Source organism: Fukomys damarensis, unplaced genomic scaffold (assembly GCF_012274545.1).
Source record: "Fukomys damarensis isolate Sample0158 unplaced genomic scaffold, DMR_v1.0_HiC HiC_scaffold_37, whole genome shotgun sequence".
In the NCBI taxonomy this organism is placed as follows: Eukaryota; Metazoa; Chordata; class Mammalia; order Rodentia; family Bathyergidae; genus Fukomys; species Fukomys damarensis.
Window position 1 is genome coordinate 38,857,084 of NW_022900949.1, and position 17,152 is coordinate 38,874,235.

A 17,152-nucleotide genomic window follows, 5' to 3' on the forward strand; every position below is an offset into this window, starting at 1 on the left:
TCAGGAGGCTGAGGCAGGAGGATCACTGTGAGTTAAGACCAGCCTGGGGTACATAGTGAGTTCCAGGTCAATCTCAACTACATAGTGAGACCCTATCTCAAAAAAAACAAAAACAAAGAACTGCAAATTCATGATGCTTCACCTGGTTCAATGACACTTCAGTTTTATTTTCTTTTGTAGCATTCATTTCCTCCTTATACTTTAGATAATGGTGAGAGGAAATTAAGTATAATTCTAGGGCATGGTAGGCATTAATTTAGAAGTAGGTAAGTTAATTTCTTGGTAAAATGGTTTTGTCTAGAAAGTGACCAGTTCACCTGAATAGTTTATAATTGAAGGACATATTTATTATTAGTTGTGGTTATAGTGTCTGCTTTTACTGACCTGAGCTCCATTTTTATTTTATATGCTGTTTGAGATTTATTTGTGGAGTTCATTGTGTGATCATACTTCTATCTACATGAAATTAATTTTAAGACCCTAATATTGGTTTGTGTGGTACTAGTTATTTATCTGTTTGGAATAACTCGTTTTAATCATTGGGCCTGAAGAATTTAAGTGCATGCCTGACTTAGTGGACATTTGTTCATCTGGTATGAAAGGGAATCTTGTGAGCTTTTTGGTCTCATCAAATATTACCTCACAAAGTCAGGTTGCTCAGTCATTGCCACAGGTTATTTGCAAGCTGTTGGGGAGTATTACATATGTCTGGTTTTAATTTTAGAATCTTAAAGAACAGAGCTTTCTTTGCTCTTTATAGTTACTTTCTGTTGGTAATCTGTTTTGAAAAGAATTTTAATCTGTTTCATTCAGGACCTTTTTTTTTTAACCGGGGAATGAACTCGGGACCTTGCACTTGTGAGGTGGACAATGGCACCACTGAGCTAAATCCCCAGCCCCGGAGCCTTGTTTTTTTGTAACATTTGAATGACTGAGGCTTTTCCTTAGTTTTGGTATATTTGCCACTTAATTTTCAGTAATACACTGGCTTCATTAAGCTTTGAGCAGGGTACATCTGTTTCACATTCAACCTGAGATAATGTGTGCTTTTAGATTCCCTTAGTTAACATTTCCAAATAACTGCCTTTTTCGGGCTTCACATTTTAGATGAGTTATGTAGAATTAAACACCAGACAGGGTTAGCTCTGGTCTTGGGGATAATCATTAGGTCATTCTTGTCTCACATAGAATATTCCCCTACATGTTTAAAATTTAATTTTAAGTGAACCAGTAATTACTGAACATCTCTGTCTGACAGCACTATGCTTGGTTCTTTGGGTGATTTAAAAATAAATATGTAGTTTTGTAGGAATAAGTACATATAAATTACAAAATATTGGAGAGGGTTAAAATTGATTTTTAAGTTAGCAACATTCTAGAACCAGGTGTTGATTTCATCTTGAGCAAAATGACACATCTACATGGAGGAAAACAATTTGGAAGGAGCCGACAAATCTTAAACTCTGCTAGTGTGACAGTAGATGTATCTTTGGGATATAGTGGCTGAAATTATTGACAGTAAATGGTCGTTTTTGAAAGAAGTATATTTTATATCCAGATTTATTTTTATAATATGTCTTGGATGGTCATCTGTAAAGACGAGATTAATATTACCAGCTCTGGTTTTGAGGACATGTTCTCCATATCCTGCTGGGTGATTTCAGTATCCTTTGATGATTCCATATTTTGTTGTTTCCTTGAACCATAAATATTTGGACAATAAAAAGCCTGAAAAGGTTTGGAATACTGAAAATGCTGTTATATTGAGAAAAAGATAATAGTTATGTATGGTAATTTGTTAAAAAAATAGGTACTTTATGAGTGATTCAGCAGTTGGCAGAAAATTTTTGCAGTCAATACTACAAATAAATGTATACCTTTCTCAGAAAAAATAGGGAGGACTTCTCTATTTGAGATACTACATAGAAACACCACCCCTCACACACACACACACACATATGCTTTTATGAGCATTTAAAGGTAGAGCTAGCAGTTTTAAATGCTAGAGTAAGCTAAATTATATATTTTGAAGTATTAGAAATGTTGGTTTTAAGATTATAGATTGAGGGTTAGGAGATGTAACTGAGCGCTGTTAAATCTGGAGGGCAATAACTAGATATTTAGAAATATATGTCTTGTGTTCTTGTCTAAGATTAAGATGGCTTTTTATTTTGTTTATGTATTTACATGGAGTGTCTCATCTTGCATTTTTGTGATTTTTTTTTTTTGTAGCAATACCTTTTATGCTGTTTCAATGTGGCTATTATTTTAGTGGAAAAAATAGAACTATAAAAAGAGCTTTATTGTGAGTTATACAGCCTGAGTGGGAAAACACAAGCTACCCTACAGTCCTAGATTGGTACAGAATATCTTTAAAGAATTTATGTTTCACATACATAGGGTGTTAGGTTTCAAGCATTTTAAAACTTAAAAGTACCATTATTCCTGCTAGTATCTTGCTGATAGTTGCTTTAGTTGGCTTTTCTTCTGTATAGTATGTTTCTTTATAACATGTTTTTTTCCTTACATTTTAGCCAAGAGTTGAAGCTAAGCCAGAAGTTCAGTCTCAGCCGTCACGTGTGCGTGAACAACGTCCTAGAGAACGACCTGGTTTCCCTCCTAGAGGACCAAGACCAGGTGAGTCCACTCCTTTCCAGCCTTTAGTATTTAGCATTTGGAAAGCTAGAGAAGACTAAACTGGTAGAAAATCATAGTTGGTTTTATACACCAGTCTTTGTAGTATCCAGTTGCTTAAGAGATATAAACAACCTGCTGGAAGATAGTACGGGGCAGGATCGCACTTTCAGGGGAGGATTGGTTGTCCTGCTGTAGAGACTTGGAAGGTGTAAAAAGCTTGAAACACGTGTTATTTGGTTATTGTCACTGGTTTTAAGAATTCAAAACCGAGCTGCCAATAACCTACTCTTACTTAGCACTCTTATCTCTTCACAGATAAACACTAAGCACACCCTGCTTCTTCTTATTTTGGTTGTCTTAGGTATTAAGTAAGTTGCCATGATTTTTGACTTGTTTACATGTTAGCTAATATATGTATTACCTTTATTTGAATTCTGTAAGAATGTTTAGATTACTTTTGGGAGGAGGTGGGAGATAGTATATATCAAATTTTGGGTATTATTTTTAAAAATAAAATAGTGGTGTTTTAACTAAACCAGGAATCAAAAGAGCCAGGGGTTTGTGCTAGCTTTGCTGCCAACTGTATTTATGATCTTGAATGGGAACTTTAAATCCTGAGCTTCACTTATGCCGATTCTGTTACAAAAATTTTTCGTGAGAGGCCTGTCTTATATGACTCACTGTGCTTCCTATGGGAAAATCAAATAGGATTGTATGTGAGAGCACATGTATATATGCACACACATTCTATAAATGAGAGATAGGTAGTATTAAAATTTACTGATTTGGCTGTAATATCATATAATCAAAGATTGAGGCTGGGCACGGTGGTGTATTCCTGTAATCCTAACTGTGTGGGATGCTGGGTAGGGAGATTAAAAGTTCAGAGCCTGGGTAACTTAGTGAGACCCTGTCTCAAAATAAAATATAAAAGGGACCAGTACTGGGGGAAAAAATTCAGAAGACTAAAGCAAATATTTGGTAGAAATAGACACCTTTGAAGTTGGCTTGGTTCCTGGGTAATGGCAACAGTTTGGGTGGTTAAGGAGGAATACATGTGCTTCAATTTCTGACTTTTACAGTCAGACCAGTATAAAAGAAGAAACTATCCCTCTTATCTCCTCACTTTACAGTTTAGTGTCCTGTTGTTTTCTGACTAACCTACTAATAACTAGATAGTTCCACCTCTTCAAGGCACTCATGATTTTATTAAACTAAAACAGAAGTCTTAGTATTTTACATTCATTGCTTTGAACTATTTTTTATATGATGTTGTAAACTTTGTGTCTGTTCTATTCCTGTTCTCAGGCAGAGGAGATATGGAACAGAATGACTCTGACAACCGTAGAATAATTCGCTACCCAGACAGTCATCAACTTTTTGTTGGTAACTTGCCACATGATATTGATGAAAATGAACTGAAAGAGTTCTTTATGAGTAAGTGGTTTATTTTGCTTTTTTAAATTAAAATTTAAAAATTATCTCCCATTAAGTGAGAGTAGATAGACTTTTTTATAATGTAACCGTATGCCCCTCGATATAATGCCCCACTGCTAGTCTCACCTTGACTGGTCAGAAGGCATTGAAGATAGTGACTGCTTAGCTTTCACTTGTTCTCATTCAGTAGTAATCAGGAGAAAAGGCGGGACGAGTCAGTGTGGAAATGGAAGATACATATCAAAATGATGAGAAGATAACATGGTATTTCCAGAACTTCATAGGTAGCTTTTCTTGTGAAAGTGATGAAGGATAGCAAAACAAACATCCAGGCCAGCCAGCTCTGGTATTTCATTTGGCCTGCATGAGTGAGTACCTTATTGTCGCGGGGTACAGTGCAACTTTTGTTTCCAAATGGATCAGGAATGTTAAGGTTATTCATCGTGAATATTTTAAGCTATTAGACTGTTGTTAAATATTTAATTCTTGGTGTAATGTATATTTTCACAGGTTTTGGAAACGTTGTGGAACTTCGCATCAATACCAAGGGTGTTGGGGGAAAGCTTCCAAATTTTGGTTTTGTGGTTTTTGATGACTCTGAACCAGTTCAGAGAATCTTAATTGCAAAAGTAAGTGATTTAAATAAAGGGCATAATTCAAAACATTCTTATCTCTGTTGTATATAATATGATTAACTTGGTGCGTTTTTAAACCATAGAAAATGATTTTTTAATGGTAAGCTAAAAATAGTTCATTGTGAAATGGTATTTATGCAAAGGTTAAAGATTTCTGTATGACATTAAGTCTGAGATGGCTCATTTTAAGTTTCATTATTTAATAAGGTTGGAAAAATTGTATAGTAAGATTTTCATGAAAGTTTTCTTCTGAGGACTTTCTAATTTTTCTAAGGATGTTAGTGCATTTTCTATTACTGTCTAACCTTCCCTTTGGATATTTTTCTCTTTTTAAAGCCAATTATGTTCCGAGGAGAAGTGCGTTTAAATGTAGAAGAGAAAAAAACAAGAGCTGCAAGAGAGCGAGAAACCAGAGGTGGTGGTGATGATCGTAGAGATATCAGGCGCAACGACAGGGGTCCTGGTGGCCCACGTGGCCTCGTGGGCGGTGGAATGATGCGTGACCGAGATGGAAGAGGGCCTCCTCCAAGAGGTGGCATGGCACAGAAACTGGGCTCTGGAAGAGGTGCTGGGCAGATGGAAGGCCGCTTCACAGGACAGCGGCGCTGAGGCCACTGCAGGCCAAGTTTCTGCAGTGGTGCATTCTTCATCGTGTTTGCATTCTTGTTAATTTTTTTTGGCTTTGGAATGTGACACAGCCTTTTTGATCATTTCTTTGATGTGAAAAGCATCTTTGGTTATCAGATAAATTGAGGTGGACATTATTTCCCCAATTTCACAGCAGGATTCACATTGTTAATTTATAAATCTAGACTTGGTGAATTAAGGACTGAGAGATGACCATACCTTAATCTACAACAAAATGAACTTAAAAGGACATGTCCTCTGAATTCAGGTCCTTTGAGTAAAAAAAAAAAAAAAAAAAAAAAAAAAAAAATCCTCTGCTGCACATTTTGTTTAAGTGTTACTGTTTCTGCCTATTAATGTTGGAAACACAAATAGTGCAATTTGTGCAATTGGAGAATCTTGCCTTTTTTCTTGGCTCCCCCCAAAAATACAAACCTACCGAAACTTGTGCACTCATCAAAATGTACTATTGGGTATTCTGAACTCATTAACATTGACATCTGCAACAGGAGGCAACAGGGAAAAAAATCTTTTCCCATTAGAGAGTAGCTTGTGAAATGATGAGGGCATTTTATCTGCTTGCTCTGACCAGCGTGTGTACACATAAACCTTAACAAGACTACAGATATATTCCAGAAGGAAGTAATTTAGTTATGAACTAAATAACAAAAATCAGAACTTCAAATATTATGGTCTTGAATATTAGACCAGATTTAGTAGCTTCATATCGTAAGAGTTTTCTACCTGCCCCTCTTGAGTACAGGGATGGCTGGCTGCTCAACACACTCCTCCCCTTTTCCTTTCTTTAAGCTGTGTACAGTGGAAATTGTCTTTCCTGTATTTTTGTTCTCTGGTAATGTAATAAGCATGATGGTGCCTTCTCTTAATACATCATTCCAGTCTTGCTGGTAATTTTGTACAGTATAGTTTATGAATTGCCGTGCTGCAAAGCCAAACAGCTGCAAAATGTTGAGAAATCATTGAAATGTATAAAAATTGCAGTATCTTTAAAAATCAGTAAAATGGACACTTATTATTTATCTTGTTCCTCAGTTAACAGCTTTTGCATTCTGTGGGAGGGGGTCTTGTGTTCAGAAGGGAACGGGAAGGAGAAAGTCAGTTCTTTTGAGTCTCTAGTTGACTTTTCTTGGCTTCAGTGCTTGGAAAACGCATTCAACTTGATGTACATTTTTAGTCACATTTCAAATGCAGTCAGATTCCATAAATGGCAAGTAAACCTAAAGTGAGGATACTGCAATTTTCAGAGGAAAGAACAGCAGCTCTATTAAGTGTTTGCATTTTCTATTGGGGGGGCAGGGAACTGTCATTCATTTTGCACAATTCTTGAACCAATGTTAGCACCTGAGTGAGTAGCTCCTGAATTTAAGTCTGGGATGACATCTTTTTATTTTTACATGGATCTCTGAACAATTCTGTGAGCAGAGTTTGTAGCTGCTGAGTTACTGTATTGTATTGTCTTTTTAGCAGGTTCCAGTAAAACACAACAAGTATGGCAGAGATGATCCAGTTCTATGCTTGGAGCAGTCAGTACCTAGGCAGTTTCTGATGTTTCAGGCAAGAGGTGGGGAGAATAAGTGACCACTGAAAGCTGCTTGTTAGCATGGAAGACTTCTCCATTCTGAGTAAAAACAAGCAAAACATGCGCTTGATGTAGTAGCAGATTGATTCTGAACTATGCAACTATTTGCTGTTTAGTAAACTAGCAAATGCTTGCATGTGATTTGCTTTTTACGAACTGGGCAATAAGAGTAAAGTCAAATCTGTTGTCTTTTTTCACCCATTTGAATGAGGTCTTCCATGTTTGAGGAAAAGTTTTGCACTATTGCATATATTTGGGGGACACAGATTTTTCAGTTTCCTTTTTTTGGGAGCTTAAGAATTTGTATTTGTTTGAAACAGTTTTACGCTTTCTGATGTATAGTACTTGAAGTTCTTACCAGAAAATTACTTTGGAGTCTTGAAGCCTTTATCCAAACTACTTTTAAGTGAGTGGTTTTATGTCAGTGTTTTTTCTCCCAAGTGTATTTTTCCTTTATTCCTCTTTTTCCTTCCTGTATACACAAATAAATGTTATGTGTGTATATATGCACACATACAAGTTTCTAATCCAGGATACTGTGCTGTAATCCATGAAAGCTATTCTGGCACCAAAAGAAATGACAGGTGTTAAGTGTAATAGAAATTGAGAGCAAAGAGCCATTCAGCTTCAGTCTCTACGTGTCGCAAAGGAAACATGAAAGCACCGTATGGAGAAGTTTACACAGTGATTGTTCATCTGCAGTACTGTGGACTTTTAACACTTTGTCCCCTCTTCAGTGAAATAGTAAAAATATTCATCTACCATTACTGTTATTTGCTGGTTTTGTTTTACTTTTCGATGGTAATATTCTATCCTTATGACACTATTGCAACCAAATTGGCTTTACCATCTTGGCTTTAGTAGGTATAGAAGACAATGGATTACCATCTCTGTTGCTGTAATGTGTTAAGCATTATATGCTAGTAGAATCTAGTTTAATTGTTTCAGGTGGAAAGCATTCTTTTGAGTTTCCATTTTGAATGTGTTTGGACTAAAACAATAAACTACTGATGTCTGCAGCATTTATCTATGTCCCTAATTTAATCTGTAGTTTTATGTTTGCAACTATTTCTTCCAGTTCATTTCATACAAGAAGTAAAAATAAGTTGTTCTAAAAGCAGTTGTTTATTATTTGTGAATAAACTGTTTGATGTATAAACAAAACATTTAGGTAACGCTTGCATGTTGTTAAAGAGTTCTCTACCCAGTTAGGTAGCTGGCGTACAGGTGCACAAACGTCAGACTCGGTTGTAAGGAAGGTGAAAATGATCTATGGCAGACCACCAAATAGTTGTGTGGCAGGGGATTGGAGTTCCTAAATGATGGCTGTCTTAGGAAAAACAGGATGAGAAGTTTACCTGAAGTTATGGAGCTGATACCAGAGAAGTCAGAGCGGGCAGATTTTATTGAGCTGTACAAGAATAGTAAAGAAGAAATTGTTTGGTTGTGTTTAACCATCACTCAAATGAAAAGTGAGGTACCAAGGCATGTGTTGCTTCAGAACTGGAAACTTCCTTTAAGGTGATGATAGATATTATTTTTTTCTGCTGATATATTCATGTATTGCTGCTAATACATCACTGTTTTAAGAGTCCTGCATTGATCTTTACTACTTTACCCTGAAGAACCATTATTTAAATAATCTGAAGGAATTAAGGTTTTTGGAAGCTAATGTAAAAGCTTATCTAACTGTAGAAAAGCATATTTTTAGAGGGAATAAAATTATCACATACTATGCTGGAAATAGACCAAATTTGAAGGAGCAATTAGTCCAGGAAATTTTACTTTTACTTTTTTAAGTGACATTAATTTGAGATGAGATCTTACTGTATTCCCCAGGTTGGTCTTTGAACTCCTGGGCTTTAATGATCTACCTCAGCCTCTCAAGCACTAGAACTACAGCCATGCACCACTGCACTCAGCTTGTTCATTTGTTTTTTTTTTGGTGCTGGGGATTGAACCAAGGACCTCACTTACATTAGGCAAGTGTTTTACCTACACCCAAACCCAGTTCAGGAAATCCACATGGAGCAAAATAATTGAAAATTTTAGCCATTCAGGATAATTCATTTCAGAGCTGGGGATTCAGCTCAGTGGTTCTGCCACCTGCCTTGCAGGCTCAAGGATCTGAATTCGATCCCTGGTACTAAAAAGAAAAAAAAAAGCTTCATTTCAGGTCAACTATGTAGTTCAGTGTTGCTTCACCTGCCTGGCAGGCACAAAGTCCTGAATTCGATCCCTGGTATAGGGGAAAAAAAATGTTCATTTCAACTATGCTATATAATTTCATTTTCTTTTATGATATATCTGTATTACATAAATGGAGCATTAGTGGACTGGGTTCATGTATTTTAAACTCAAACTGCTCATTTATATTAAACAGCAGATAAAGGAAGTCTAGATTTTTCAGTTCAGTCCAAGACTGGTAGATTTTAGTAAGCTAACATAGAAAGTTACTTCCTAAATAAGTCACTGGCTACTTTAGACAAGTAGGGGCTAAAATCTTAAGATCTATGTGGTGTATGTACATGCTGTGTTTAACATTTCAGAAGGGCCAGGGATTTGGCTCAGTTCTTCCACGTGTCTTGCAAGCACAAGGGCCTGAGTTCAATCCCCAGTACTAAAAAAAAAAAAAAAATCAAAATTGTAAGTCTTTAGCATTACCAAATACTGGAAAAAATGCCATAAGTGCAGGTTCAGAGTTAGATATCTAAAAGATTACTACCTGCCAAAGAATTGATCCCTTTATCCTTGATTCTTAGGATTTTGATAAAGTTGGCTGCTTCCTTGACACGCTTTCATTTTTGTGACATGAATACCCTGCCCCCTAATGGTGATTGAGCTCAGCGACTCCACACTGAGCTACATCCTGCATGCACACACATGCCCATTCTTATTATTTTGATACAAGGTCTCACTGAATTGTTTATAGACTGGCCTTGAATTTGTGATCCCAGTGGTGTTGGTGTTTTTCTTGAATTTTACGTACATCTTGCACCCCAACTTCCAGTCCCTTCTCTCCCAATCTATTCTTTTCCCACAGACTGATGCCAGTGTAGTGTTCATCAGTGGGTGATTGTGGTTTCTCATGGTCAAGAGCAGGGCTTTGAAGACAGCCTGGGCTAAAGTAGCAGCTCCACCATTCTGGTGAGGCTTTTCTGTGCCCTTTCCTCCTTTGTGAAAGAGAAGACACCTGAAATACCATGTAGGCCCTGGGTGTTAGCTGTTACAGTGCTGTGGCTCCATGCTTTTCAACAAGTTGAAAGGACAGAAATCCCACTGGGAGGTGAAGTGGGTATACATTGAACACAGGGACAGATGAGTAAGAGTCTTGTTGGCCTCAGGAGTTTGCTCTTTACTCAGCAATGGGAAGTACAGGTTTGGCTTGGTGGGAAATGTAACAAGTCTTTCTGTTTCAAATTATTCTAGCTGTAGAGTGAATAATTGGAGTTCAGTAGTGCACTGGAGCAAGTAAGAATAATGTTGCAGCATGTCAGGAGGTATACTTTATTGCCCTAGAAGTCCAAAGAATTTGCCAACTTTGAAAGATTTGAAAGTAAAATGGTAAGGACATGGTGAGGGAATAGATGGTACCAAAGAAGAAGTCTGAAGTTTTTCACCTGTGTGTTAAGTAAAGTGTTCTGAGCATTAGGAACACAGAGGGGAAAGGTATTCAAGGAAGGAATCTGGTTTTGATGTCTCTCTGCCACATTTGTGTGTGTGTGTGTGTGTGCACATGCGCATGCACAATGCATGATATGCAATGCGGAGGGTCCCAATAAATACCTTGGCATATGTGTTGTTGCTTAAAATGGCTTTTATTTATTTAGAGACAGGGCCTCACTATCTAGTTGAGACTGACCTGGAACTCATTATGTAGCCCAGGCTGGTCTCGAACTCATAGCAATCACTTCATACTAAGTGTAAAACAAAGAAGCTATTAAAGAGAAGCAAACAGGGAGTAATATAATGCAGTGCTAATTCTGTATGAGAGTGGGGAGTGAGAACAGAAGCAGGACCTGTAGACTGTTACAGAGAAGTAATATCTGATTGTCAAGGCAAGCTACAAAGCTAACTATAGAGTATTGTTTAGCCAGAGGCATGACAGCTGAGCTACTTATCCATTAATAAGAGTAGGACTCATGGAGGATGTGACAGTGACAGGAGGTGGGACTTTCCCACCCAGGGTGGAAAGGAGGTCTCTGCATGAAGAATTGCAAAGCCCCTTGGTGCATCAAAAGGCAGTGCAAATGCAGCTGACATCAAGAGGTAAATCTGAGCCAACATAGTGTTGTGGCTTGGGTTTTGCTCCTGGTAGGACTGTTGGGATCTGAATTAGGAAGCAACATCAGGTGGCAGGTCAGGGAGCTCAGATAAACCACAGGACATTGATCAATAGTCCAGTCCTAAGACAGATGTTGGAAACAGAACCCACCAGAGCTGCTTGTGCACTGGACTCTGGATGTGAGAGGGAGGCAGAGCCCAAGGAGAACTCCTGGCTTTTGGTACTAGGGTTCAAACTCGGGTCCTTGTGCTTACAAGGCAGGTGGCAGAACCACTGAGCTAAATCCCTGGCCCAGGACTCCTGCGTTTCAATGCAACTTGGGTGGAAGGTAAAGTTCAACAAGAAGGAGAAGGAGCAGAGGTAGACATGGCAGGGAAATCAACAGTGATGCATGAGCTGTATTGTTTCGCTTTCCAGTTGAATACCCATGAAGCAGCCTGAAGAATAAAGTGTAACCAAGCCGGATGTGGTGGCACATGTCTATAATCCCAGCACTTGGGAAGCTGAGACAGGAGAATTGCTGCAAGTTCGAGACCAGCCTGGGCTACACAGTGAGTTCCAGAGCAGTCTTAACTACATAGTGAGACCTTGTCTCAAAAAAAAATGTAACTGGAGTTCTGAGATGTGGTAGACATCCCTGCCCAGTACAAGTGGGATATGAGTGGTACCTTCTTGCTTTCCATAATTTGACTATATTATTTTATTTCAGGAGCCATACTGATGATCTACATGATTCAAATGGGAATGTCAGATGGACTGGGTGAGTATAGCCCCTCCCCCAATAGCTGCCACAGAAACCTATTCCCTGGTCTGTGAAGTGGCAGGGCTCTGCTGAGTTACATGCAGCAGAAGTCAGTGTGGCCCCAATTAAAATCCTTTCCCCGGAATTATGGCTTCTCACTGCCTCAATGGTTTGTTTGTTAATTGCCCTCAGTCCCAGTACCAGTTTGTTGTATCCCAGCAAGACAAGCAGTGCTTGATTCCTAACAGACCTGCCTGGCACCATTGTGCTAGGTGTTCAGCAGTATTTCACTATATGCCTTCAAAGCATACCCTGCTCCTGATTCCTTCCCATGATTGTACTCAATAATACTGGATGTGCTTGCAGGCCTTTGTCTTTGTTGCCCAGAGCAGCATTGTACAGGTCCCAAGACCCAGCTTCTTCTAAGTCTTATTTCCTGTCTTTATTCTTGTATCTTGTGCTGTAGTGGCTCACAGGAGGCCAGGAACTACTGCAGGGGTTCTGACAACATCCCCTCCCCTGTTCCCCATGCTGAGGTGAGCTGTGTGCTAAGTGGCCCATGCAAATTTGTGCAGCCTTTATAGAGGACAAGCTCACCTAGGGCGAGGGTCCTAAAGAGAAGAGGCTGAGCACAGCTCTCAGTTACCCCTCAGATTGGGATTATGGCAAGGAGGAGCATGCAAAGAATACAGGGAAGCAAACATTGAAAGCTTTAGGACTAACAGGAGGAAAGTAAGAAGAAAAACAGTGAAAAAATTAGAGTGGGCTGACTGCTATGAAAATGGAACCTAAAATGTCTAGATGGTTGAGACTGGAGACTTTCCCCATCTCCTCATGTAAAAATAATTCAGAGGTAGTGAAGAGCCTGTGGTCTTGTCTGACCCTGATAGAGAAAACTAAGAAATTTAGGAAATTTCACAACGTAAGATAACTTCTGCCACTCACTCTGCTTAGTTCAGAATTAACCCAGCACTGGAGGCACCTAGTCCCCCAAAAAAGTTTTGTAAGTGAAAAGAACCATTGTTATCTTTGTTGACCAAACCTGCTCCCTTTACCCTGGCTGAAATAGGTAACAATAAATCTTAAAGGTAACTTGCCTAACAAAGAACTGCATCCGGGTTGAAATTCAACTGCCTTGCCACCATGTTTTGGGTATCAGCAGTGTGAGCTGTGAAAATGCAATGTAACCACCTGAATAAGATCAAGGCTGTAAAACCCTATAAAAGAAGGAGTTGTAACCCAATGGGTGAGTCAGTTGGCACCCCCATTAGGTGTCATTGATCCTCATCAATGGAGTAAACAAACTTTTTTATTTTACTTCCATTGTTTCCTCTCTGTATGTCACTTGCCAATTCCTTCTGTAACAATCCCACTTCATCACTTAGATCACAGATGAGTAAGACTCCCCCAGCAGCTTCCAGACTGTTGGAGCCCTCGCCATCACAGCCACATAAGAGACAGGATATAGAGGATCCTGGTGGGAAGATTCTTGTGGGCCATGATGGGAATGATACAAGTCTCCTTTTCCATTGCAAGGAGTCAGTCCATATGGCTCCTCCTCAGTCTCACTGGAGGCCAAAACCAGCCATGTGGAGCAGGAAAAAGAGGAACAAGTAGTCTTGTCCATGGACAGCTTGGGCAGGATGCAGATCAGAGTGACTTTGGGTAGGAACCACCCTGGTGAAGCAACAAGAATATAGCCCAGAGGAGGACAGGAAAGGAAACAATGCTAATGCATGTTGATGAGAAAGTAGGGGCTAAGGGGAGCAGGAAACATGCTCCCCATGCAGACAAACCCAGAACACACTATTTTACTATTCCAAAGAATAAGTTTCCATGTATACAACATTACAGATGAGGTGGGAAGTGATGAGTCAAAAAGTGCCTATTGGATTTGGTGTATGTTGGGCTTCAAATCTAGTCATCTTCTTAATAACTATACTGTGGTGACACAGTAGTAACATCACTAGGATGAGAACAGAATGAACTTCCATAGCAAGTGTCCTCCCATCAAAGAGCCTCAGAACTTCAGAATGAATCAGTCTCTTTTTTCTTTTCTTTCCTTTCCTCTTATCTTTTCTTTCCTTTCCTCTTTCTCTTTTTCTTCCCTCCCTCCTCTTTCCTTCCCTCCCTCCCTCCTTCCTTCCTTTTTTTTTTTTTCCCATGCTTGGGTCAACCCAGGGCATTGGGCACACTAAACAGAGTCCTGTGACTGAGCCACATTACAGCCCCCATTTTCTTGACAGGTGGTACAATATCTTCAGAACTTTGTGTTCTGTCCTATCTGACAATGAAGAACCCTGCTTGTCTGAAGCTTTTGTGACCTTTCCATTCACTTGGTGACTTGAGCAGATGGCCAGGCTCATGATGACAGGACTTCATAGAATCTACAAGTGGACCTTATTGAGAGAACACAGTAGGGAGGCCAGAGAATGTCCCAAGCCTGCTGGTTCTGAGTATGCAGAAAAGGACTGGGTCTGTGAAGATGTGTAGACACAGATACAAAAGGTCACTTAACAGATGGCTGCTGATATGAGGGAAAGGATGGGCCCACTATAAGCCAAAATACCTAAATTTATTGAAAAAAGACAGAAGCTGCAGATTTCTTCCCTCCCTGTGATTTATTACATAATATTCATCTTTTTTAAAATATACAATTGAGTGGTTAATGTATTTCACAAGGTTGTGTAACCATCACCACTGTTTAATTTCATAACATTTTCAGCACTCCTAACAGACACGCCATACCCATGAGTAATCATTCCCCATTCCCATCTAGCCCCACCCCATGGTAAGCACCAGTCTACAGTTTCTCTGGATTTTGTTGGGCCAGACATTCTATAGAAATGTAATCATATTATGGGTGATTTTTGTATCTGACATCTTTGACTTAGCATAATGTTTTCAAGAGTCACTCATGGTAGCATTTTTTTTTTAATGGTCGAGTAATGTTTCATTGAATGAACTTATCAGACTTATGTGCAGATGGATCCTAGGACTTAGTGTATATTAAGCACACATTCTACCATGAAGCTAGACCCCTAACCCTACCCAACTGTATTCCTCTGTGGATGGGTGCTTGGATTGTTTCCACTTTTACTTTTTTTTTTTTTTTTTTTTTTTTTGGAGATAGGGTCTTGCTATATAGTCCAGGCTTGCCTTGATCTTATGGCAGTCCTCCTGCTTCAGCCTCCCAAGTGCTGGGATTACAGGTGTGCACCACCACACCCAGCTTCCAATTTTACTATTTCAAGAAACACTGAGATATGTATTTCCTTTTTTTTTTTTTTTTTTGGAGATACATATTTCTGTCCAAACTTTCATGTGAATATGTGTTTTTCAATTTTCTTAGGTATCGATCTCCACTTTCATTTGCTTGCCTTCTCTGAATTGTCCTTTATGATTTCCATCCATGTCCTCCCACTCTTGCCTTCAGATTTTTTTTTTTGGAGATACATATTTCTGTCCAAACTTTCATGTGAATATGTGTTTTTCAATTTTCTTAGGTATCGATCTCCACTTTCATTTGCTTGCCTTCTCTGAATTGTCCTTTATGATTTCCATCCATGTCCTCCCACTCTTGCCTTCAGATTTTTAGATTTTGGAGGGTGAGTACTGGGGATCAAACTCTGGCCCTCACACTTGTGAGTCAGGAGGTGGAACCACTGAGCCAAATCCCCAGCCCATATTTTTAGATTTTTTTTTTTAACATTCTCCTGTGATGAAAATATCTCTCTCCCCCTTCTCCTATAGTCCCAGCTGATAGCTCATATCAGTGACTTTCATAATCTGAATCAAGTTTCTTTGATCTTAATTCAATGACATTTTTCTGAGCAACTTCATCTACACTAAGGCAGGACCAAACATTTTACCCATTACTATTATCCGTGTTCTGTGGGATCAGGGATCAAATCCTGGGCCTTGTGTGTGCTGGGCAGATGTTCTACTACTCGCCTAGTAATATCCTGGGCCCAACGGTTCACCCTTTAGCTGTATCATTTTGTGCCATTCCCATTGCTTTCTCTGATACCTTTTTCATCCTCTTTTGCTATTAAACTCATGTCTTAGACACTCTGTTTAATCCCCTTGCACTAACAATTCCCTAGTAGAAGGAGTTTACACACCGTCTATTCTCTCCATTCTTACCCTGAGGTTACCAACTCTTGTGGAACAGGCTAGCTGGTATCACTGTAAATGAATGGCTCAGGTGGGCACACATCTGTGCTCCTTTCATATAAAAATGACTTCCTGTACTATCTTTTTGAAGAATTTCTGCTCACAAATCCTGAAGCTTCAATCTTACCAGTACCTTTTATGCAGAAATGTTCTTTTACTCAGGTTTAGACCAACTTTCTGTCATTTTTCAATTTTCCCTCTTTAAATGTTTTCTTGTCCAGCCTAAGCCATTATACTTTAGAACCTTGTCTTCATTACCTCTCCTTGGTTTTTAAAATTACTCATTTTGTTGCCTCGTTAAAGCCTCTACTCTTTTTCTCTACAAATATTTATCTCCTTAAAAAGAAAACACTGTCTTGTGTCTGAATACTACTTCTCCTTCAACAATCCTATAGATGACTTTTCCTAGGATGCATAATTCTTGAATAATTAATTCTCGGCCATTGCCCCAGCTTGGACTCAGAGCCACCTGTGCTGCGTGGCCCAGCCCAAACTACAGGCCTCCTCTGGAGCCGCTCTGTTTCCAGTGATTGGTTCCAACACAGCGCCAGGAGAGTGAGTTTTGCGTTATCGCCCCGGCTTGGACTCAGAGTCACCTCTGCTGTGTAGCCCGGCCCAAAATACAGGCCTCCTCTGGAGCCGCACCATTTCCAGCAGGCGCCAGTGATTGGCTCCGACACAGCACCAGAAGGGCAGCTGTGTGGGCGCTGCTGAGCACCATCGCAACCCCCCCCCCGGCTATTAGATCCCCTGATTGAGCCAGTCCTTGGATGCATGCAGAGGCATGATGGGCTATAAAGGGTGGTGATTGATCCTATTACGTTCCTGATTGTATTGATAGGGACAAAGGATAGGGATTGATTTGATGAGTTGTTTTCTCAATTATGAAAATGAGAATGTCTATGAGTCATTAGAGAATCAAAGACTGGGACGCAACGATATCAGGAAGATTTGATGACCCAGAGATTGAAGCAAGGGCAACCCAACAGCAAAAATAAAGATGAGAAAACACT

General features: G+C 39.3%; 1 protein-coding gene and 1 long non-coding RNA gene across 3 annotated transcripts in view; both read left to right on the forward strand.

The window, feature by feature from the left end:
• The window catches only part of G3bp2 (G3BP stress granule assembly factor 2), a 69,839-nt gene extending 64,436 nt beyond the window's left edge, over positions 1 to 5,403 (forward strand). For both annotated transcript variants that reach the window (XM_010610824.3, XM_010610825.2), the window contains 4 exons: positions 2,535 to 2,637; positions 3,946 to 4,074; positions 4,585 to 4,703; positions 5,046 to 5,403. In XM_010610824.3, the coding sequence (XP_010609126.1) occupies positions 2,535 to 2,637; positions 3,946 to 4,074; positions 4,585 to 4,703; positions 5,046 to 5,318 (624 nt within the window). In that variant the 3' untranslated portion in view covers positions 5,319 to 5,403. The remainder of the gene's footprint in view (positions 1 to 2,534; positions 2,638 to 3,945; positions 4,075 to 4,584; positions 4,704 to 5,045) is intronic.
• A 6,347-nt stretch (positions 5,404 to 11,750) lies between these two features.
• Positions 11,751 to 15,031, forward strand: LOC104853008. The gene is made up of 3 exons (XR_777647.1): positions 11,751 to 11,772; positions 11,931 to 11,981; positions 14,210 to 15,031. It is a non-coding gene; the product is annotated as an uncharacterized LOC104853008 (long non-coding RNA).
• The last annotated feature ends 2,121 nt before the right edge of the window (positions 15,032 to 17,152 follow it).